Here is a 22,408-nt window from a genome sequence, read left to right as displayed (position 1 = left end):
CGGCATGGAAAGCCACATAAACAACCCGGTAGAATGTACTGTAGAGACTTTAAGCATGTCAGGATGTTTCTACTACACTAGGCAGCATCCATTTTCCATCCATCTTTCGGTCCTTCTCTTCCTCTTGAAGACCCTGGAAAGTGAAGTTAGCCCGCTAGCTAGCTAGCTATGCATGGAAAGCCCCAAAAATATTCCGTTAGAATTTACCGTTGAGAGTTTATGTAGATATATTTTTCACAAATTAAACATGTAGGGATGTTTCATAAGAAACATGCTACACCAGCTATTTAGCATCATAATTCTAGTTCCTCCAAAAAGCTGTTTGATGGAGTTGAGGCTTTGTCATTATCGGGACTAGGGTGGCCATTTCCATGAGGTCAAAAAGGAGGACATATTTAAAAATAATAATAATACATCAGACTTGTGGTGTCTTTTCATCAATAAAGTTTTGCATGGTTTATAGAACATGTTTGTGCAACTAAATTGTAAAAATATCAAAAAGTCTTTTCAGACTTTATTTAGTTTACAGTTACCATGTTTTTAAACCACTAAGCAGTGACATGCTTCTGTAACAGTGCAACGTGCCATAAAACGTAACTTATTTTGAAAAGCAAATAAGGAAAAAAATGTCTTCAAGGAAGAGGCACCTGCTTGCTCGCCTCTTGCTTTTATGCTTCTCCGGCCCCGCGTGACGTTCCATGGCTGCTTTGCCCTGACCACGTCCACATCGCACCGTCAAAGCGTGCAGAAGCCATGAAACGAGTCTCGACTGCTTTTGGCCAGGAAATTGTGCTCTTTCGTCCATTTAATATTAAAAGATGTCCGACGTTTTGGCATTTTTGCTCGTGCTGCCATTTTATTTATTTATTTTTTGCTTGCTAGCGCTGCTGTCAAAGAAGGCGGCGAGGAAATGACAGTCAGATAGTCACACATGGAGCTTTGTTGACATTTATTGAACCAGTGATAAATTAGATTTTTAACTGAAGCCACTCTTGGCTAATCACAGTCCAGTTGTGACAAACGTGGGGCTGGGCTGATGTTGGCTCACATAAACTCAACCATAACTCAAAGAAAATTTTTGGATGAGGAATCTAAAACCAATCTCAGTTTTTCTCTGACGTCATATTTTTAGATATGTAATTCATGCTTTCTTTAAAACATATGGAAATAAATTAAACTGGACTGTGCTTGGTCAATTGAGCCAATTAAGGTCGCGACCCTGATTCTAAAACTCAAATTCACTTTTGTCCGGCAGGTTGGAGTGAACGTAAACGAAGGCCTGAACAAGTGTGTGAGTTATACCCAGTAACTGCCCCCAGCTGCTACAACTTGCAGAGCGTGTGACAAATTCAAAAAATAAACGATGGGCTTTTCCCACTCGATGGCCAGACAGAAGCATATCAATGTGAACCGAGACAGACTGTCCGAGCTGTCGGGTTCAGAGGCTTACACAAACATTTTTGCGAGAGTAATGCAGGCATGCAAATTGAAAATATCTCCTGTAGTGTGAGAGGGAGCGAGCAATCTGGCGCTAAAAGTGTGAAAGGAGGACAATGAGTCATTGTTGGAAGGGAGGGGGCACACGAGGAGTTCATAGAGGAGGAATATTATTCCGGAGCCTTCTGGCAGCAACGCAAGGGAAACACACAGATAACTTGACACCTGTTGATCAAACTGGCTTGAGGATGACTGCATGTTGATGTTTAGAGCTCAGATTGATTACAGTTTACAATGGATAACTAAAGAAAAAAAAAAAAAAAACTCTTTGGGTGAGAGGCCGATCGGTGCTGGCTGGACTAGTCTTGGATGAAACATCTAACTCAGTGCTGGGTCCTAAAGGGGCCGAGTCAATGTTGGGTTATACTCAGAGTTGAGGATTCGACCCAGCATGTTGGGGTAAAAACTACCCACACTGGTGAGTTACAGCGTTAAATGGTGACCAACTTCAGTTCTTCAGCACGCCCAAATTCCATGAACCAAATTTGCGGGTCAAAATAAACCAACTGTTGCTTTTATTTATATTACTTATTTAGTATAAACCAACTAAAATTCAAATTCACATTTACACACGACAATTTAGAGCAGGGGTCTCAAACTCAGGGCCCGGGGGCCATTTGTGGCCTGCAGTATGATATTTTGAGGCCCCGTACTTGACATCAAAGTTTAATGTTAGTCAAGTATTTTGCTGTGTCGTTTGCCCAAGGGGTTTTGTGTGTGTTTTAAATGACTTAAGGCCTACAATAGCCTGACCGTAACCATCTTGTTCACGTTCTGAAGAACTGTTAATGTTCTGAACTGTTATTATTTACAACTGAGAAGATTGGACTAGGTGTACTTTTTTTTTTTTTTTTTTTTTTTTTTTTTATTCAACCCCTTTTTGTGGAATACTTGATGCGGCTCCAGCGGCCCCAACATAAATCAAGTTTGAGACCCCTTAATTGAGAGTCTTCATGGAACCTAACATGTATGTTTCTGCAATGTGACAGGAAGCCAGAGTAGCCAGATAAAACCCACGCAAGCACAGGGAGAACATGCAAACTCCTCACCGGAAGAAGTCCTGAGTTGACATTTGAACCTTTTGACTGAGATTTGCTCTGCTGACACATTTTGACATTATTGGATATCAAACAGGTTATATTTTGATGGATTCTGAAGAGCAACATTTCTAAATAAGATGCAACATTTGGCTTTGTTGTCTCATTGTCATTGTGTAGTCTACTGTACTACACAAAATGAACATCATGGTGGATGAGATACAGTTACAGTGGAACCACTAAAGTATATATATATATATATATATATATATATATATATATATATATATATATATATATATATATATATATATATATATAATCCAATTACATGATAGAAGCAGACTGAAAGGTTCCACTTTAATTTAGATAATATTTAACTGTGTTATTTCCTTTTTCTCATCAGCCTCTGTTTAATTCATTACAGCATATCCTAGTAATCCACTATAAAGACCTTTTTACACATTTTTTAAATTAATAGTTGCCCTCTGCCAACCAGTGAGAGCAGTCTACTAACAACACTTTACATCATGTGATAAAATGTCTTATTTACAATAAATATGTATATTAAAAATAATAATTGTACATACCAAGTAGCTTGTGGCCTGATATCCTGGAATAACATTTCCATGCAGTTAAAAGTATGCGTTAATACTGTTCCCAAAGGTGTCCAATCGCAAGCGAGTTAAGGCGAGCACAGGACTTCGACCTGCTTGGGATTGAGGAACGTCACCATCTCCCGAATGCCATCTTCACAAACGGTCGCGGCTTGATCCAGTTTGCCTCCTCCCTCTTTGAATTTGCCCCACATCTCTGGAAAACAAACGCAACAGGAGTCAGAAACAACGTTAGATAATGCCATAATTATTTAGAATTAGGGGTTCAAAATTAGAGTTAATTTTTCAGTTAATTTTAAGTTCCTCTAACGCCACTATATATATATATATATACATACATATATATATATATATATATATATATTTTTTTTTTTTTTTTTTAAAGCGTGATTAAAGTTAAAAATGTGCAGAATTTCACAAGTTACTTCATGTTAAAGATTAGATAGCTCTTAATATGAAAATAAAAAGGCACTGACCTGTCACCGGCCCTTGCAAATATAATTATGCCATCTAGTGGCAGAAAAATGACCTCAACACAAATCAATACCACACTCGATTTTTTACATTACAGTACACCTTTTTAATTCAATTTTAAGAATCATTATGACAATATCATCAATGACTAAAAGATGCAGACATATTTATATTAGTTTAGCATTTTTCCCCACTTTGTTAACAAGCGTATGAGAACTAAAAAAATGTTTATTATTTTACATTTTATTGTACACTTAGAACAGATGTAAAATTTGCGATTAATCGAGAGTTAACTATTGAAGTCATGTGATGAACTCATTTGCGCCCAAAAACGTATAAAAGCGTTCTATTTTAAATATTACCCAAAGACGTATTCATACATTTTTATGTTTTGTTTTTTTTGTTTTTTTTCATGGCTTTGATGCAGCCTCTGAACTGAAGAGAACAGTTAAAGTAATGGTAGTTATTCCAAAAACGGCCAGCAGGTAGCAGCAGAGTAAAGAGATCAACCAGGGCCATGTTGCAACAAGCTGTTTTCCCCACAGTTTTGAAGAGATTTGTGAATAATGATGAAACTTAGCTATATTCTATTGCTAATTTCTGCAAAACAGAAACAGATAGAAACATACTTTTTTTTTTTTTTCCCTGATGAAAGAAGAGACGCTAATCTTTCTTTTGGTAGGGTCCATGTTTTATAGCAATAGAACACAATATTCTGTTGGCCTTGCAAAATCAGTCAAAATCCATTAAAACAGCCAAGCGAAGGGGGTGGCTTCAGTGAAGATGGCTGGGAGTGAATTAGTTAATTATGATTAAAAATTGTAATCATCTGACACCCCTATTAATGTTTTATTAAAAATGCACACACACAAAAATACTGTACCTTCATCAACTGTTGTCAGTAACGTGTAATTTTCCGGATGATCCTGAATATCTTTCCTTTGAACATCTCCAATTTCCATCAGTTGCAAAACACCTGTATGAAAGAAGTCAGTCATTTACATAAAATAAATATTTTTAGAGAAAAATGCACAAATATGAGATGTACTGTACCATCTACCATCTTCCACACTTGCACCTCCACCTCAGCAGTATTTGCTCGTTCAATTGCCATTATCCGAACTGTGCTGGGGGAATCGACTTTCAATGCCGATTCCACTTTATACACCAAAAGTTTGTTTTTGTAGCCCGAGTAACACTGAGTCTGGTTACTTGCAGCTTTATGTTCTAGATGGAAACCGAAACAGAGAGTGTGGATTTGTTTCAAAAGCTAATCGAAAACATTGCGAAACGTGTTTGGCTACCTGGACACGTCTTGCAGCACTTTCCCGGCGACTTGACCGGATGTTGGCATGCGTACTGGCTGGGACACGTGATGCGTTTACACTCCTGCAGGCCGTCGCTACAAGAGCACACGATGCATTCCAGGACCTTCCCCAAAACCGGGTGCCACATGTCTCCATGCGAGTATGTCTTGCCATTGTATAAACATGCTGATGAGAGAGACGGGGAAAAATGGTGGTAATGGTTGGTGGATGACTGGAGGGGAAGAAGATCATTGGGAAAAATCTAACTTCTTGTAGTAACTGCAATAGAGGCAGGGATTTTGCATTTATTAATGTATACCTGCAATTTTATTTTAGTTTTTTCTTATTATTATTTGTGACCTTTTAAATTGTATACATGGTTGTTTCTACTTTATCTGTTAAACACCGTTTTTGTTTAGTGTTTTCATTTTTATTGCATAGAGTAATTTTAAACTTTGTATATTTTTGTTGATTTATTTGAGGAACCCAGGAAGACGCTAATTAGAATAAAGAATAAAGAGGCAATTCCCCACCAGGGTTATTATAGTTTTGGAATTTTCATTTTAGTTAGTTTTTATTTCGTTTTAAGGTTGTTGTTTTTTTGCTTTTTTTTTAATTTAGTTAGTTTTAATTAGTTTTCAGGACAGTTTTGTTATTTATTTTTTTTTAGTAGTTTTAGTTATTTAAAAAAAAATGCTTATTTTTACTTGAGTTTTCGTTTTAAAAGATGTGTGCTACTTGTGTGCAATATTTAATAAACACCATGGTAAATGAAAAAAGTGAAACATTTCTTACCTAGCATTGCATTTGGGCTGAGTTAAATGAAAAAGCAGGCGGGGCCGAGCCAATGGAGCCAAATTAAGCACAGAAAATTGTCGCCTCGGAGCGACATCATCTGAAGATGTGCCATACTTTCAAACGTCCTTATTCCGGTTAATATTAAACTAAATTCACTTTATAATTATGGAGAAAATGTCATTTTTTATTATTATTATTATTTTTTAAGTCTTTGGTAATTAATTTAATTCATGAGCCTTTGGGGTTCACATTTTTAATGTGATTTTAAGTGTATTAAATTAATTACCAAAGACTAAAACAAAGGACATTTTCTCCATAATTATAGTTTGTTACTTTTGTACTTTTTTTTATTTTATTTTTTTTAAGCATTTTTGTTTATATTTTATTTTGTTAACAAAAATGTTTTTGGATTTTAGTTTTGGTTATTTCCTTAGATTTCATTAACTTAAAAAAAAAAAAAAAGTGCAGGTAAATAAATAAAATAACTTTGCTGGCGCTTCTATTATTTCTTTTGAGTACTTCTATGATTCTATAAGAATCATGCATGTCTGATAAAATAAACCTGTTGCCTAGTTGTTATATTAGCATTCTAGTGCTTGTGACTAGTTTTAGTTCAGAGCGTTCCTCCTTCCTCACATGCAATAAACTATTCCATCTTCTTGATTCAGGAAGAGGAACATATAGAAGAAAACAAACCTTTCGGATGCTTCCTCTGCAACAAAATCTTCACAGTGGTCTCTGAAGCCCCTCTGAGGTTCAGTTTATTGAGGCTCAGGTGTCTGGGAGAAGTCCTGACCCGGAGGGACCGCGGTCTAGTTGGCTCTCCAGAACACTGGTCCACTGAATGTCTCTTTTGGAAACACACGTACACATGCAAATATTGTGTAAGAAGAAGATTTAAAAGAAAATCATTTAAAATGAGCATTTGGAACGTATTCGTCAAATAACATACGACGCCTCTGTTCAGCTGCTGGTTTCCATCCTCTGCTGACAACGAGCCAGAGGCGCTGGAATCTGAAGGAAATAAAATGTGAATTTTAATTCAATGTACATTTACAACAACATGAAACTAAAATTGAATAATAATGATTGTATAAGTGCTTTCAAAATTGAGAATAAATCCGCCATGCGCTCACTCTGTCCAAGTTGAAATGAGATACGCTCCTTTGACAGCTGGAAGAAGTTGGCCTACCTTTACACACCAAACAGCAGGTGTCGGCAAGCGTGACCGGGGAGGAGCAACTGATTGGTTGGCAGGTTTTAACTGCGCAGAAGATGTTTCCATTCTGAGGGAGGAAAAAAAATGTCAGATGTCTTTTTTAGTTCCAGAAGCTAAGAGAGAGAAAAAAAAAACAACTTTTGCCAAATACAAAGGCATAACAGGAAGACCAGAAACAAAGCAAGCAGGATATACTCACCGAGCATGAGCACATTGCACACTGGTTGCTTGGCTTGGCTGGCAGGTTATGCTTGGTGAAGGTCTCTCCTGGTTGATATATACTTCCATTATATCTGCATAACTTCACAGGAGCTCTCAGACCTGCTGGGATCTTGGGTTCATCTAAGAAAACAGAAAAACATGTTGTATTTGGTGGCTGGCAAGGGTTGATTACTTATAGCTGTACTGCCCAGCTATGTTGTAGAACATTAGTGGTATGTCACATGTTGCTTGTATATGTTGCTTTTAAAACCTCATCTAAGCATGCTAGTTGTTAGCATGGCAATGTTGTTTTGCATTGTTTGTTAGCCTTAAGCTGTAAATATCACTCGGAGTGACATTAAACAGCTTTAAGATTATTCATTATTTGTCAAACTGCTATTAATTGTGCAGTGAGTTGAAATACGCAACAATTAAATAATCTTCCACTAGATGGCAGAAGGGACAATTAACCTGAGTATCCACCTGTTGCCGCTCATACAACAGCTTTGTTTAGCTAAACAGGCTTCAGACTGAGTAATTTTGTGAGTAAACTGACACAAACATGCGAATTTCAGTAGACTTACTTTTTCCAAAGTTTTGTGGTTGAAGAATTGGCTCAATAATGTTGGGAAACGATGACTTACCTGTGCATCGTGGACAACACTGCTGTGGGTCTGCTACTGGTTTGCCACATGGCAAAGGAGGACACTTGATTTTACTGCATTTTACATGGCCTTTCTGAAACAAGCAACATCATGTTTGTCACACCACATCTAATCATAATTTCCGTTTATTTTGAAAAGTTTAGAAAGCAGTACCTCAGTGCAGGAGCAGCGCATGCACAGAATGAGTCCAAAGGGCTCCAAAAAAGGATGCCAACTGTCTCCTGGCTTGAAAGTCTTGTCTTTAAAATTGCACACCACCCCTGAGCCTGCATTAGTGGTTACAAATGAGAGGATGAGCTCAAGGGAACAAAGACACACATGCATGTGATCTAATTATAAACGAATTACAAAGGGACAACATTCCATCAGGTCCCAGTGCAGATTGTGTCTGACAAAGTAATCTACACAAAACCCCAAACTGAATGCAACCTTGGAGAACAGCGAGATTATCTTTTTCCCACCCTTTTGGATAAAAGCTACGCGGAGAAGTTAAATCTTACCTTTACGGCTTCTCAGTTGAGCATCTGCACACCAAACGAGCATCAAATAAACCAACAAGGACTTCATTTTTCATCCCCAAATCCTGCGTCATACAGCCCGAGAAGTAAAAATACTATGTATGTTTCTACACGGATCAAAGTGCACAGCAAAGTTTTGCTACTTTAAGCAGTGACGCCTCCTGCAGGATAAAGTACATCATGACATGCAATCTCGCCAATTTGTTAGGAAGTGAATTGTATTGAATTACTAATAAAACTAAACCTGCATCCTTGCCTATTCTATGCGGTTCTAATAACAAAAAATGTAAGCGTAAAAAGAAATACAATTCCAAATATAAATTAGAATATACAATTGTAGCCTATTACCATAACGAGCTGCAATAAATTGAGTATTTTCGCAGTCTGTCTGATCCAGTGCAGCAAGATTCAAACAAAACCAATCAGGGGTGTGACATTGTAGCAAAAACATTTTTTAAGTTTCTCTTTGAATATTGTAATTTGCTTCCTTGTTTGGAAAAAAATATAAATCAAAGAAATCAGTGTATTTTTATTTTATTTTTACACCAATATTAGCCTCGTTTTTTTTTGTTTTTGTTTTTTTTTTGGGGGGGGGGGGGGCTTGTAAAAATGACAACAAAAAATGACAACAAATTCATTAAGTCTTATTTTTACATTTTATACATTCCATATGGGGTGATAAAACAGCATTTTAAAAAAAACAAAAAAAACTTTGTCTAAAAAAACAAAATAACCAGGAAATACTCCATCCCAAATCATTGACATGACATCTTGGAGTGGCGGTTGATCACAGATCAGGAAAAAAAAAAATCCAAATGCTTAAAAAGTAGACATTTGTGTGTCTTGAAAAAAAAGTTCTCAGCCTGTTTTAATCTTAAAAATCTTCAAAGATGTTAATTTGTAAAAATGCTAATGGGGGGAATCAATGACATCGGCTTACTTAATGATGTACAGTATGACCTTTAAAAACCTTGGAAGTGAGATCTCAACACTTTCAATACTAAAAATGTGCATTAATATTTCCTACTCTGTATTGTAGATAACACTTGGGGTATCATATTTTAACACAAGCATGTTCCTTATACAGTCGATGGCTCAATGACAAGTTAGTAGCTAACACAACGTTAGGAACTCAGATATCCTGAGTATCTTCTGTACAACCAGGACCAGACTAGAACATCCACCCGCCGTATATAAAGTCTCTGCATTACAGAATTTAGTCAGGGACCAAATTGCACATCCACACACGAGCGAGATCGCGCAGAGCGACTCAGGAAGTGCTGCCGTGTGCGCCTGTGTCGTCTTCTAACTTCTGCCGTTTCTTTGCTCGGATGGCGTTCATGGCTTCTTCTATGGAGCGAGTGTCCCTTTTGTTGGCCACCGGCACTGGTAGGGAGGTAAACCACAGTGAAATGATGTCAAGGGGAGTTCTTGTGCACGCTACAGGGTGCAAATAGCTACACTCACCACATCCATACGTCCGGTTGGCTTCTAGTGTGTGCGCTGCATCTTTGGCTGCGGAGGTGCCAATCAGGTGGCTGTACTTGTCTCGGTAGTTGGAATTCGGACACACCTCTGACTTTTTGCTCTGCCGGGATGCTTCTTCTTCCAGAGCAGCCTGCTCCTATAGTAGTCCATAAAAAAACATATATATATATTTTTTTTTTATAAAGGTCCTCTATTAGATGTTCGGGTCCTCTGGTCTTACTTTGAGCTTGCGTCGTTGCTCCGCCAACTGGGGATCCCACTCCTCTCCTTTGCGGTAAGCATCCAGCTCCTCGTCAGATGGAGCAAACTCCTACATGAGCAGAAAAGTTGAAGCTAATTATGATGCCTCGTGTTTACGTCAACATTTATGAAAAAGCATATTTTCCAACCTTCTTGAACAACATCACATAACGGCTCTCTTCATCCTCACCAAAAGAAAAAGAAGTCAAACCAGCCACTTCAGCGACATCGTGCCTGTAAGAACAACAATTGTATTTAATCCCCTTCAAAAACTCATTTCACTCCCACATTTGTAATATTTAATAAACCTTACAATATCTTTCGCTCAATCTTCCCCATTGGGTTATATCTTCGCTTCTGTTGTGTACTGTCTTGGATGAAATCTGACACCTCCTTTTCCATCTAAACAGTGAAAGATGCAATTTAGCATCACTTTGCATGCACGTTTACAATGTCCAAAAGCAATATCACTCGGATGAAGTACTCGCCCTTTTCCTGAACGCTGCTTTCTTTCTTTTCTCATCTTCTTCCATTTTCTTGAGCCTCGCTGCTTGCTCTGCAAAAGTACAGAACTCATCAACTTGATCATGTCTACCTTGTTGAAAGTAAAAACTTTGCAAACAAATGGAGAAAATTGTTTAGCATGATAAATGCAGTACCCAATATTACAGTAAGTAATGTTGTATTTCCTTATTTAGTAAAGCCACCGCGTGCTTTTTGGACGCTGATAGGATCATTTTCGTAAAAGCAAATGTTACAAAAAAAGAAAAGTTCAGACAAGTAAGTGATGGCGTAAACGTGACGTCACATACATTTATCGTAGGGACCAATCACGTTTCTACGAATGCGTCCGCAACCAACATTGGGAAATGGGAATGGACATGGAGCTTTTAACCGGGACATCTGCCCGTGGGCCCGGCCTGTGGACCTAGATAATAAACATGAGATCGTGGGCGGTCTCCTTGGCTAGACTCGAAGATCATTACTATCTCACCAACCGTGCCAAACCGGCTTATAGCAGCACCAGAAATAACCTCGTTTGCCCTTTCCATATTTTTCTTACTCGTGTATCACTTTGTACAGTTTCAAAGCAAAAACGCATGTTGAGTTGTTACAATGGCCAATATATTGTTCTACCTCGAGCCTTTCGCCGGCTTTCCTGGTCGCCGACTGTTGGAGGTTTTTCCATCGAGTTTAATATTGAACCTAGCAGATCCGCCATCTTGACTTGATAGCAATAACAGCGACTACGCATGCGCAACTCATACGGTCTTCTTTGACGCATCTCAAATTGCTACGTAAAATGCAAGGCGCCCTCAAGTGTTTAAATTGTATATTACAGATACTGCATTATTTTTGCTTTGTTGAATGCTTTGGCATTTTCTCGACTTTTTCCTTCTATAAATTAGCAATCCATTAGAAATCAAATTCAAATACTTCACTCTTTCACGATTACATATATTAAATTAATTAACCAATCCAGGGTGTACCCCGCCTACTGCCCAAAAGCCAGCTGAGATAGGCTCCAGCACCCCCCGCGACCCTTGTGAGGAATAAGCGGACAAGAAGATGGATGGATGGACTCTCTAAGCTTATGATGAAAGTCGAGTTGAAGCCAGTTAATTGATGTCATCACAATACAGCAGTCAGTCCCCAACCATTTTTGTCATGAGTAGGCCTAATAATAATTCTGGTTAATATATTTCTGGATATCATGGCAAGTTGGCAACCCTCTGATACCATATAAATGGTTGTGTAGACTTAGGCCGAATCACAATTGTCACTTGTACATCATTTGGTATTTTGGACACCTGGACTTTGTCGTTGACCTTATTTATTATTTTCAAGTAAATTATTGTTTTTCTAGACAGCTAGTCTGCTTCTTGCCCAAAATTCAGCTGGTTAACCTAATGAGGACAAGTGCAATATAAAATGGACCTTTATTCCCAGCCAAACATGTTTCCACAGTCATTCTATGTCTGGCTTCCATTCCTCTGGAAAAAAAAACAAAACATATTTTTAAAAGATTGATTAATCACAGAGTGATAGATGACAAAAGAAACAAGCTGGTTCAAACATTTTTAACAATCACTAGGGGGCATGCTGCACAAACACCTGCGCAGCCGCACGTGTCCACGCCTTGTAGTCTTATTGTCTGGATGACAATTCGCCCCCGCGTCATGGCTACAGCATGTTTTTGTACAGTTTGATTGTGGTTTCTCAGCATCAGCAATAACCCTTGAACTACTGCTGCATTCAGATGTGGGCAGAGCAGTGGGTGAACAGAGGGCAACCCTGACACCAAGCAGGGCCCACTGTCTTTTAAACTAGACTTTAATTTAACTGTTGGGAGTCCATTTCATTCTCTCTATCCTGCATATGTAAGTAAACTATCACTCAAACTTGAGATTTATAACAAAATACAAAATAAAAAAAAGTAGCATTATGTGTCTTGTCCAATACTAAATAGTAAATAGGGTGAGCTGGCAGTCGTGACCGTCACTTCTCAGACTCCCTTCATTCAAAGACACTTTGTTCCCGGGATTTGGACAGAGCCTGGCCGACTCCACCCCCGTGATTGAAATACTGTATAAATGCAGCAGCAACGTGTCCACAGCAGATGCTGACCGCTGATTGGTGCCCAAACATGAAGAGACTGGCCTTGGTTCTCCTCGTGCTTCTACTAATGTTTGTCGTCGGGGAGGGTAAGCAACAGATCAAACAATTTTCGCAACTAATACGGAAATAATAATAATATCATCAATATTGTCATCGCCAGGCAATGATATAGAACCACAATACTGGACATGTGGGCATAGAGGACTTTGCAGACGGTTCTGCTATGCTCAGGAGTACATGATCGGTCATCATGGGTGCCCTCGACGATATAGGTGGGCAAGCACAGACCATAAAAGGCTGATATAAGTGAATTGTGTGGATGTGGAATAGACATTTATGGTTATTTGTTTGTCCATGTTCACTTGCAGGTGCTGTGCCATACGGTTTTAACACCTGCCAGGCTTCAGCTTGCAAGAAGTCGCCCAGTGATGTGTGCTATTCTGAGGGCTTGAGTCTTGATTTCTGCCCTCGAAAGTTCAATTGGATTTGAAATGAGTATTTTTGCTGTGATTGTTTTTATCTTCTCGGCTCATAAATTTCATCTTTTTCTTTGAAACATTGTGTGATTTGCATCTTAGATTTTTTATTTTATTTTTTGTAAAATGGCTAATTTCAATTGCATTTTGAAATGAAGTGTTACTAATAAAGGTGTGAAAATACAAACACTATGGTCAGTTTGTCTCTACAGTATAATATAATATATATAATGATAATATAATAAGAATGATAATATAATAATAATATATATAATATAATTGTTGCAAATCTTATTTCATTTCATAGCAGAAATTCCTAAACATAACAGTATTTATATGGAATTGTGTTTCCTGAAGAAAATTCTCAAATAATTGTGTCCACAAACTAGCGCTTTTGTGAATGAAGCGCCTCTTGTTTTTGTTCTCACCGTCGTGTCTGTCTTTCTGTCTGTGGCCAACATTTGCCAACCAGACATCAGACATCACAGTTCAACAGTCTTGATTGCAAAGCACATTCTTTGTTATCCTGCGTGTGAGACAGAAAAGGTCAAATGTCTGTGCAGGTGAATGTTGACGTACTAGAATCACAAGTTGCAATCAATTATACATACTGTAGTTCACTATTATCATTAGTCACTAATCTATGAGTGAAGTTGAGGGGGTAGCGCCGGCATTAAAAGTATGGATGCTCTTTGTAAACAAGCCATTGTCATCTGGCATGAATTTTTGTACAGCAACGTGACCCTACGTCAACACAGCAGCCCCCAACAGACTTGTTTACACCAGGCTGGCTGTCTTTTACTCCACTAGTGTGACAGACAGCTGAGAACAAAAAGTCAGTCCAGGTTTTCTAACAGGCGGGTTACACAAAGGTTGACTGTCATCAAAGGGGTCTCAAAAAGGCATCACAATATCAGTTTTGATTTAGTAAAAATTTTTAGCGCAAGTATTTTAATTTGTTAACCACGTGATGTGATCAAACAGTCAAAAGGATTAATTAGAAGTGCAGTTCTGTCATTCTTGAAGGATAACATAAAGTAGTCTTGACCCATTGCTGTCTGTAACCATTTTTAATAATATTTCAAATGTTTACTACAGAGAAACATTCAATGAGTACTTTGTCATACAGAGGTATGAAAATCCAAGTTTCCCAGCAGCAGGGAACGGTCATTGCGACAGCTCCCCACCCCTGACCCCTTAAAATAAAAACAAACATCAAGATTCATGAAAAACATAAACCTCTCCTGCAGAAATGTAATTTATTCCCTCAAAGTCTTCAGTGCAAATTCAACATGAAATATAGTGCAGCTAAAAATTATACACCTCGAGTTGCTGTATCTGTCGTGCGACTGGAGCAACTTTTTTTGTGTGTGTGAGGGAAATCCAGCTGAAATGTACATACATTGGCAAATTTCTACCTATAAAATAGAATTGCACCTTAAGGGCTCTTATGTATCAAAATGTGCACCATTTATTTCCTGTCTACTGCTTCAAATGGAAGAGATCTAATTTCCCATTGGCATTCAACAGTAAACCCAAATAATGATTGCACACAAATGAGTTAAAGTCCTCAAAGGGGGAAGGTTTTTTTTCTTTCCATTTTATTTTACAGTGCATATACTTCACATAACGCTATGTGCAGAAAAGACTTTAGCAAGTACACCTGCTTGTGACATTTTCAAAGTTAAGACACCACTGCTGAGACAGTAAGGTGCAATCAGGCAAAATATTACAGCATGTGTATTATTAGCAAAGAAATATGTTCATTATGGGCGCCGCAGAAAAAAAATGATACAAAATAATTGACCCTTGGTATTACAGCTGAGGGCCAATTTATGCCTGAGAATCCGATTGTCTTAGCAGAAATAAGTGACAATTAAATTTCAAACCTATATTTTGTGTCCCATCACAACAAATAAATTATTTGATAGAGGCATGTTTGAATTTTTGGGGTAAATTGAAAATTGAAGAAAAATGAAGATAAAATAAGAGTGCATTGACACCAATGCTCCTTGCAATCAGTTTAGAAAAAAAACAAAACTGATGAAACATTTCATTCATGTGCCTTCGCGGGAGAACAAACAAGCATTTTTTTTTTTCTTTTAATCTTTTTTCTACAAAAAAAATAAAAAAATCAGAAATCAAAACACAAATCAACTATTCACAAACAAGAGTAAAACAAAATCTCAAACTTACATACATTGATCACTTACTGAAACAGACAGACAGACAGACACACACCAATCATCTCAGAATAATGTGCCCGGCTGCAGTGACTTCAAGATAAAGCAGTGCTCGTTCACACTAATGCACGTACAATCATCACTGACTGCCTGTGGATGACAACGGTTGGTACAACTGACACACAGTCATCAAAATTCAAACGCAAAAGACCCATAAAACATTTGGTGGCACTGGCACCTTAAACAGCAGATTATTAATAACAGTATACAAATGTGTTTCTTAAAACAAGGCATGGCACGGTCTTGTGGTTTCGTCATCACTTCATATAGTGCATTAATTTGCTTTGAAATTGTGCGTAATTGGCAGATGTTGGATTTAAAAAGGAGTGTGTAGAATTTAGTGCCATCTAGTGGTGAACTAATAGAATGCAACAATATGTTTGGAAATATAGTGCCTTAGAGACACCATACATTGCAAGCCAACCACCATTTTTATTTTTTACATTTGAGAAGTTCTTCTCTTTCTGGTTCCACAGCAGAAAGATGGTGACAAAACTTGAGCCTGCTGCAACCTATGTGATTTGCATTGTAAAGATCTTTGAGCACCACATGGTGTAGAAATTGACTATATATAATTAGCAATGACTAGAGCTATGATTACATTTTAAAAATGATGTGATAAAACTTTTTTTTTTATTTTTTATTAATGAACATCGAAAACCCGCAAACATTCTACACACTTTCCTCTGACGTGTGCTCAAGATGCTGTAGCAACTCTGCCATGGGTCCTTTAGCACTTGCATTCTACATTCATGAGCTCAACACACATAAGATTATTAACAGACCGTTCAAGTAGAGGTATGGTGTCAATGGCATGACAACATGCTGGGGCTGCATCTTGCCAGTAGCCTGCATTATGCCATCGTGGCTCAAATGTGCCCCCTACCATTAGAATGGAGTATCACAACAGTCCAATGACGTAATGTGAGAAATTGGTGCCTCCTCCAAAAGTGAAAATATATTTTAAGCCACATGGGGAAAAAAAAGAAGCCCTGTTGTCTAAAGAAGCATTCAAAAGAGGTTGTCAACTATACACTGGGGGTTGCGAACTGACCCCGTTTTTGGCTAATGGGAGTTCAACTTTTACAATACAATACACTTCCTTTTTATCATTGTCAACTCGTGGGCCTCATTTTGTAATGTGTGCTCAAAACGGAACATCACGACTGTGATTTGGCAGCAATCAACTACATTTAAGGCTGATGGACTCAAAGCAGAATTTCAGCATAACCATTTTATTCAACGGAAACAACTTGAGAGATTTGTGTTTGGGTCACATCTTGCTAGCGTGATTGGCATAATGGCTTTGGAATAAGTCACTAGGCTCACGGAGGCAAAATAAAATAAAATAAAAATGTTTGTACAAAGGGAATTACACCCAAACCTGCTGCATGTGTCATTGTGGAGGCACACAGCATTTAAATCCTATTGGAAAAAATATATATCTAGATATATATCCCAAGGTATCCAAACGCAAAACACTGCCATGCATCACACGAATCATTTGCAAATAGTCAAGTCCAAGCAGAGTGCTTCTTCCTCTGTGACTGAAGAGTCTTTTCAGCTTCACCAGAGGGGGGGGAAAAAAAAAAAAAAAAAAAAAAAAAGTATCCTGCTTTTGGTCCCCTTCTTAACGAACGTCCCTTGTCAAGAGTCTGAGCAGCCGACGGAACAGTCCAACTGCTGGCTGTGTGGTTACTCACATTCGGTATCATCACAAGGCAAAAGCGGTCATTTGTGAAACAAGTAGATCGGCCTCTGAAAACCTGAAGGAAGAAGTTGGCCACCAAATCACAATGCAGAACAATCTCACATACTTTTTATTTCTTTTTTTAAAATAATGAATACCTCTTGTTAAACTTTTAGGCGTCCCGAGGAACTCGCAACTGGTGAAGCCGACTTCATTGGTGAGGTAAGATGAAAACTGATCCGGCTTGAAGCGAATGTTGTGAAAATTTCGGTTGATGTTATCCTAATGAGCAAGAAAAAAAAAAAATCACTTAATGATTATTTAACAACAAACAGGCGTAAAAAAATAATGACTCTCTGCTTTTACCGTCAGCTTCTTCCGCTTGATGTAGGACTGCCAAGGCTGTGGCTCCAGGATAAAGATGCCGCCGGGATGAAGATGTTTGTAGACTCTCTTGAAGAGTCGCTTGAGGCCGCTGTCCCCCCAGTTCAGGTGCACCCATTTGGTGACGCTCAGGCACAGGATCACGTCGTACTCGGGACGCTGCGTCACCAGCAGGTTATCGTTCTGCAGCACGTAATTGGCCTGAAGAAAAAGTAGAAGCAAACTTATTCAATAACTTATCTCGGTATTACAGAAAAGGCGACTGACTGAGTCTTGTCTACTGTTTGCTAACCATCATCAATATTTTCAACAGATTTTCAAAGACATCCAAATGCATCAATAACAAAGTAGCTGTCCGCTATAGACAAACAGTCAATCCCTCTTGAAGCAGTGATTCTCAACCATGTAATCCACTTTCACCTAATTGGTCTGAAAATTTTATATTTAATATAAAATCTTTTTTCAAACATTAACACCTGTGCCATATTTGACAGGCAGAACAAATAAATACTAGATGGCAGAAGTTAAATAATTAACAAGTGCCACTTTGTGACAATCTGGTTGTGAATTTTATTCACATAATTACTAGTGTCAATTTATGACATTTGTGTTTTGATTTTTTTTTTCTAAGATGGCAGGAGTTACATAACCAGTACCACTTTGTGACATTTTTGCTGTGAATTTTAATTTATTTTTCTAAAATGACAGTAGTTACATAATTACCAGTGTCAATTTGTGACATTTTTTTCGGATTTTTTCCCCCTAAGATGGCAGGAGTTACATAATTAACCAGTGCCCCTATGTGACATTTTTGTTTGTAAATTAAATTTTATTTTTCTAAAATGGCAGGGGTTACCTAAGTACCAGTGTCAATCTGTGACCTTTTTTTGTGTTTTTTTTCCCCTAAGATGGCAGGAGTTACATAATTAACCAGTGCCACTTCATGACATTTTTGTTGTGATTTAAAAAATAAAATACAAATTCTAATGTAATGTATGTGCATTGGTTCAATAAAGGTTATGAAACACTGCTTTAAAGTGTTGTGTTGACAGTTTGGCAAAAATTGACAGATTTCAGACATTTTACCTGGCTACTGGATTCCTTTATGTTCAGATGATCACAATTAGATTCAGAAATGATCAGGTGGCCATTTATGAGAAGACGACCTTTGAGAGAAGTCCCATTTTGTGTTCTCATTCTTTTACGTATAGGTGACGTTCTCAGTTGACCAATCAATGAACTGCTGGGTTTTTGTTTTTGTTTTGTTTTTAACTCCACCCATGTGGTAAACTATCACTGCAGAGGACAGCCTAACGCAAGAGTGACACACTTGACATCTTGTTACTATAGTAACACTAAAACGACCCAAGTCACTTGCTAGGTGGAAATGGGGCTTGTCATGTTCACAAATGATGCTGAATATTTATGTCATGTTTTTCTGAACTGATGAGCTCATTCACAAGATGCCACCTTACCTTGATAAAGGACACATTGGCGGGGAACTCCCCTGGTTTTGTGGTGGATGATTCAGTAAGAGGAGGTGCAGCAATGGGCCCCCGGGAGATCTGCAGGGACAGAGGGAAAGAGCAGCTCCTGGCCTGATCACTACCTACGTGCTCTTTTTTTTCCATTTTGCCATCTTGTTTGCGCGTCTCGACCTGTTCTGTGCCACAAGAGCCCTTGTCGTCCGCAGTCTCCTCTTTCAGTGTGTTGCCGTTTTCCCTGCTCTCCGTGTGGGTCGCCCGCCTGGCCTCTTGTGTCTGCATCTCGGAGAGGTAGTGCCTGATGTTCTTGCGGGCAGCGTGCACCAGCCCGTTGTCGATGTCCAAACCCAAAATGTGGGCGGGCCGCAACATTTTTGCAATGTAGAGCGTCAGGTGGCCTGAGTTGCAGCCCAAATCGAGCACACGTTTACCTTCGAACCACTCTGGACGAAGGACGTGTATCCGAGGGTCTTCACTTGCACATGGGTTGCGGTAACCATAATATTTGTTGTAGTTCCCATACTGGAACTTCTTCTTCTGTTGGTCCCTGGCCTGTTTGTGGGGATTCTGTTGTTGGCGACCTCCCGGAGCAGATTTGGATTTACCTCTGGGAGGGTGGAAGGAATTTTTGGATCCCCCAGTTTTTGGATCCCCCAGCTCACCAGATTTTCCTACAGGGGTAGACTGGGTCACAGGGGCGTCCATTTTGCCAGAGTTGCGCCTCCGCTTGCGTCTGCTTATGTGCTGGTTAGCCCCCACCGGAACGGAGGAAGCGGAATCATCTGCCGACATGGACGTCGCTTCCTCCTTGAAGTTGGATGAGTCGTCTGCAGAGTGGTCACGAGAATCCCCCTCGCCGCCGGAGATGCCGTCTGACGCTTTTGAGACTTCCAGATTAGACCGTGTTACCGTCCCAGGAAATGACGCAGAGTCTCCAGTTTTAACCTCATTTTTGCTGGACTCAGAAAGGTGTAACTGGGTTGAAAAGTTGCCACCGTGATGTCTGTTGCGATGTCGCCTCCTTCCGCCGCTCTTTAAGGGGGACACCAAAAAGCTGCTATCTCCTATGCAGCTGTTCAGACTGAGAGGATCTGTGATGTCCCGGGGGATGAGGATCTCCACAGGGTCTCGACTCTTTGCCGGCAGCGGGGACGATTTGGGGGTCTCTGCGTTCAGCGCCCTGTTGACCTCCTCATCCTGCAGGCTGTTGAGATTTAGTGGGTCAAAAATGTTCCCACCTAGGAGGAAGTTTGTGGGCAGGACGGAGTCACTTTCTGAGTTTACGCGCCGTCTCCTTTTACCAGAGCTCGGATGCTTGAAACCAAAGTTTGATGTGTTGCGGCGCTTTGCCACTCTCATTTGTTGATGCTGTTTGGCGTGATGGAAACTATTCCTGCGATTGATGCTACTCTCGTTCCCTTTGAACCTTGGCCCAGCGCCATGAGAGTGGCTCAGAGTGTTCACTGCGCTGGTGTGTTTTGGGGAGGAGGCGTTGTCGGGGACCGGGCAAGAAGCCGCCAAGTCTGAGGCCGCCTTAGCTGCACTGTCCGCTAAAATTAATGTGCCGCTACAACTTCCAGAATGTTCTGAAAGCTGCTGAGAGGAAGCTGAGCTAACCTGTGGGCTGGTGGTTTTTATGGTGTCTTTGTCAACAGACATGGTTGATTTTCAGAGCCAATTCGGACATGGAACTTATATTGGATCTGAAATTAGAGAAAAGATCAAATGGAAAAAGTTAGAAAAAACATTTTAAATTTAACACTGGCAACATTGACACTATAAGCAAAGTGGCTGCCATCTTAATGAAAATTTCTAAAAAGCTTATTGGAAAATATTTTGAACTGAAACTTGTCAGTTGACTGAAAAAGGGGTTCAATTAGTAGCAGATGAAACTAAATAATTAAGATATACTGTTTTACTCTAAACTGGAAGGTGTTTTTCACCAGATTTTGTATAAACGATAGCACACAAAACCATTCCTCTACAAGGCCATTTTTTCAATCAAAAAAAAATAAATCTCCTGAACCAAACATCTGATTTTCAAAATTGTATTAAACTATAACTACCTATTACAACTAGAATAAGCATTTCAAAAGTCTTGTCTTTTTTTCTGAAAATCTTGTTGCCATCAATTGCAACAATATTAAACACACTTCTTCCACAACCAATACACATAAGAAATAATAATAAAATACTTATCAATGATACTCTCCCTTAAGAAATCTGTCAGGCTAACTTGTCTTTCACACTTACTTAAATTCAACCACTTTCAGGTTAGAAAGGTGGCATCGAAGACATGGCAGGGGTTAATGATGTGAAAAAGTTCGAGGCACTATGCTGGACAGTTATCCAGTTAGCATGTTAGCTCCTAGCATCCGGGCCAACGTCGAATAAACGTTCAGTTTAAAAGACATTGACGAGCGTAAAAACTCCCCACTTCGACTTGTCGCTGCCTCGAACGTCATAAAAACCCCGTGTGACTCGAATGGCGGTGATAATATTTCGGGAGCGCTCCCGTATTCGAGCACAGTCCAGAGTGTGGACACCATCAAAATAATAGACTCACCTCGCAGTTCTCCCCGCCTCCGACCGGATTGTCAATAACTGAGCTAACGTTAGCTAGACGCTAACTAGCACACAAGTGGAACCACATCGATGCTAACACGAGGCTAATAATAATAATAAAAAAAACATAATCAGTAACAATAATATAAACAAAGCACGCGTGTCTGCGCTAGTCTGGCCGTGCTGTGGGCTCCAGTACACACCACACGCTCCTATGCACGTCCTCGGTCAACTCTCGATACGCGTCGGGAAGGTAGGTGAATAAATGATTGTGGCGATAGAGTCGGCATGGCGGCGCATCAGGGCTAGGGATGTAGCTTCAAGCTAACGGCGGGGGGCGGAGATGAGTTAGGCGAGGATGGATGGCGAGAGGCCGGCCTGATGTGGGACAATCGGCAGCCTCTTTTGATCCACATCACGGTCACCACCAAGGCAGTTATGTCGGTACTAGGAGGCTGTATGGACACATTGCATTATCTTGACGTGGTTATTACGTTTTTGTTGCTCACCTTCTCTGTCAAACACACACACACATGCCTGCATTAATTGACAGAGAGTAGAGGTGTCAAAGTACAGTACAAAGTTCAGATATATTTCAGATATATCATCATCATCATGAACAACCAAAAGAACACAGCAAACTATACACAAAAGAAATAAAATAACACAGTATAACTGCAAACACAAAACTCATTCTCCCCATTTATCCAAATTGAGAGCAGTAAAATCGTGTACAAAATGCAAGCATTAAAATACAAAACGAAAAAACAGCAGCAATGTAGCACAATCATGTGCAATGAAAAGAGCTGCATGTCAGAGTGACTGGTATCAAGAAATTGAGCAATTTTTAATTTAAAACTATACAACGAGATCAACAAGGCCAGTA

The 22,408-nt window shown here is 39.3% G+C and overlaps 4 protein-coding genes and 1 long non-coding RNA gene across 8 annotated transcripts in view; 2 read left to right on the top strand and 3 right to left on the bottom strand.

Moving 5' to 3' along the window:
• Window positions 1–2,858: 2,858 nt before the first annotated feature.
• Window positions 2,859–8,489, bottom strand: chrdl2 (chordin-like 2). The gene is made up of 11 exons (XM_077505115.1): window positions 8,316–8,489; window positions 7,969–8,081; window positions 7,795–7,888; window positions 7,149–7,291; window positions 6,923–7,016; window positions 6,683–6,744; window positions 6,427–6,580; window positions 4,930–5,118; window positions 4,679–4,852; window positions 4,509–4,601; window positions 2,859–3,347 (listed from the first exon to the last, which is right to left on the bottom strand). The coding sequence occupies exons 1-11, from the start codon at window positions 8,380–8,382 to the stop codon at window positions 3,220–3,222; spliced, it is 1,311 nt and encodes a 436-aa protein (XP_077361241.1). The 5' UTR covers window positions 8,383–8,489; the 3' UTR covers window positions 2,859–3,219.
• A 467-nt stretch (window positions 8,490–8,956) lies between these two features.
• spag7 (sperm associated antigen 7) lies at window positions 8,957–11,336 on the bottom strand. The gene is made up of 7 exons (XM_077504972.1): window positions 11,199–11,336; window positions 10,550–10,617; window positions 10,375–10,463; window positions 10,211–10,295; window positions 10,042–10,131; window positions 9,801–9,957; window positions 8,957–9,719 (listed from the first exon to the last, which is right to left on the bottom strand). Exons 1-7 carry the CDS (start codon window positions 11,314–11,316, stop codon window positions 9,604–9,606), a joined length of 723 nt encoding a protein of 240 aa, XP_077361098.1. The 5' UTR covers window positions 11,317–11,336; the 3' UTR covers window positions 8,957–9,603.
• A 987-nt stretch (window positions 11,337–12,323) lies between these two features.
• Window positions 12,324–13,335, top strand: LOC144006369 (uncharacterized). Of its 2 annotated transcripts, none has more exons than XR_013279788.1 (4): window positions 12,324–12,442; window positions 12,532–12,766; window positions 12,841–12,952; window positions 13,049–13,335. It is a non-coding gene; the product is annotated as an uncharacterized LOC144006369 (long non-coding RNA). The 2 variants fall into 2 exon arrangements; XR_013279789.1 differs by having other exon boundaries at window positions 12,335–12,442; window positions 12,615–12,766.
• A 3,283-nt stretch (window positions 13,336–16,618) lies between these two features.
• mepcea (methylphosphate capping enzyme a) lies at window positions 16,619–21,963 on the bottom strand. Of its 3 annotated transcripts, XM_077505618.1 has the most exons (6): window positions 21,524–21,963; window positions 19,132–20,660; window positions 18,949–19,038; window positions 17,456–17,674; window positions 17,248–17,371; window positions 16,619–17,165 (listed from the first exon to the last, which is right to left on the bottom strand). In XM_077505618.1, exons 2-6 carry the CDS (start codon window positions 20,614–20,616, stop codon window positions 17,131–17,133), a joined length of 1,953 nt encoding a protein of 650 aa, XP_077361744.1. In that variant the 5' UTR covers window positions 20,617–20,660; window positions 21,524–21,963; the 3' UTR covers window positions 16,619–17,130. The 3 variants fall into 3 exon arrangements, with proteins under 3 accessions (XP_077361744.1, XP_077361742.1, XP_077361743.1); XM_077505616.1 differs by having other exon boundaries at window positions 18,949–20,660; XM_077505617.1 differs by lacking the exon at window positions 21,524–21,963 and adding an exon at window positions 21,211–21,506 and having other exon boundaries at window positions 18,949–20,660.
• LOC144006652 (serine/threonine-protein kinase PAK 3) overlaps window positions 21,577–22,408 on the top strand; it is a 30,852-nt gene continuing 30,020 nt past the window's right edge. The window contains exon 1 of the mRNA XM_077505624.1: window positions 21,577–21,775. The gene's annotated coding sequence lies outside the window, so the exon portion shown is untranslated. The remainder of the gene's footprint in view (window positions 21,776–22,408) is intronic.

The sequence above is a fragment of the Festucalex cinctus genome, chromosome 18, assembly GCF_051991245.1.
Source record: "Festucalex cinctus isolate MCC-2025b chromosome 18, RoL_Fcin_1.0, whole genome shotgun sequence".
NCBI classification, from domain to species: Eukaryota; Metazoa; Chordata; class Actinopteri; order Syngnathiformes; family Syngnathidae; genus Festucalex; species Festucalex cinctus.
This window is presented reverse-complemented; position numbering and strand designations above follow the sequence as displayed.

What these genes read in the sequence shown, in the direction of transcription:
- mepcea (XM_077505616.1), bottom strand. Translation starts at nt 20,616, where the DNA reads ATGTCTGTTGACAAAGACACCATAAAAACCACCAGCCCACAGGTTAGC. An exon ending in CCAATGTGTCCTTTATCAAG is followed by an intron (nt 17,675 to 18,948) that starts GTAAGGTGGCAT and finishes CTTTTTCTTCAG; the next exon opens with GCCAATTACGTGCTGCAGAA. An exon ending in TCAAGCGGAAGAAGCTGACG is followed by an intron (nt 17,372 to 17,455) that starts GTAAAAGCAGAG and finishes CTTGCTCATTAG; the next exon opens with GATAACATCAACCGAAATTT.
- chrdl2 (XM_077505115.1), bottom strand. Translation starts at nt 8,382, where the DNA reads ATGAAGTCCTTGTTGGTTTATTTGATGCTCGTTTGGTGTGCAGATGCT. An exon ending in TCAACTGAGAAGCCGTAAAG is followed by an intron (nt 8,082 to 8,315) that starts GTAAGATTTAAC and finishes CCACTAATGCAG; the next exon opens with GCTCAGGGGTGGTGTGCAAT. An exon ending in CTGCTGTTTGGTGTGTAAAG is followed by an intron (nt 6,745 to 6,922) that starts GTAGGCCAACTT and finishes TATTTCCTTCAG; the next exon opens with ATTCCAGCGCCTCTGGCTCG.
- spag7 (XM_077504972.1), bottom strand. Translation starts at nt 11,316, where the DNA reads ATGCGTAGTCGCTGTTATTGCTATCAAGTCAAGATGGCGGATCTGCTA. An exon ending in AAGCAGCGTTCAGGAAAAGG is followed by an intron (nt 10,464 to 10,549) that starts GCGAGTACTTCA and finishes TTCACTGTTTAG; the next exon opens with ATGGAAAAGGAGGTGTCAGA. An exon ending in AAGATTGAGCGAAAGATATT is followed by an intron (nt 10,296 to 10,374) that starts GTAAGGTTTATT and finishes TTGTTCTTACAG; the next exon opens with GCACGATGTCGCTGAAGTGG.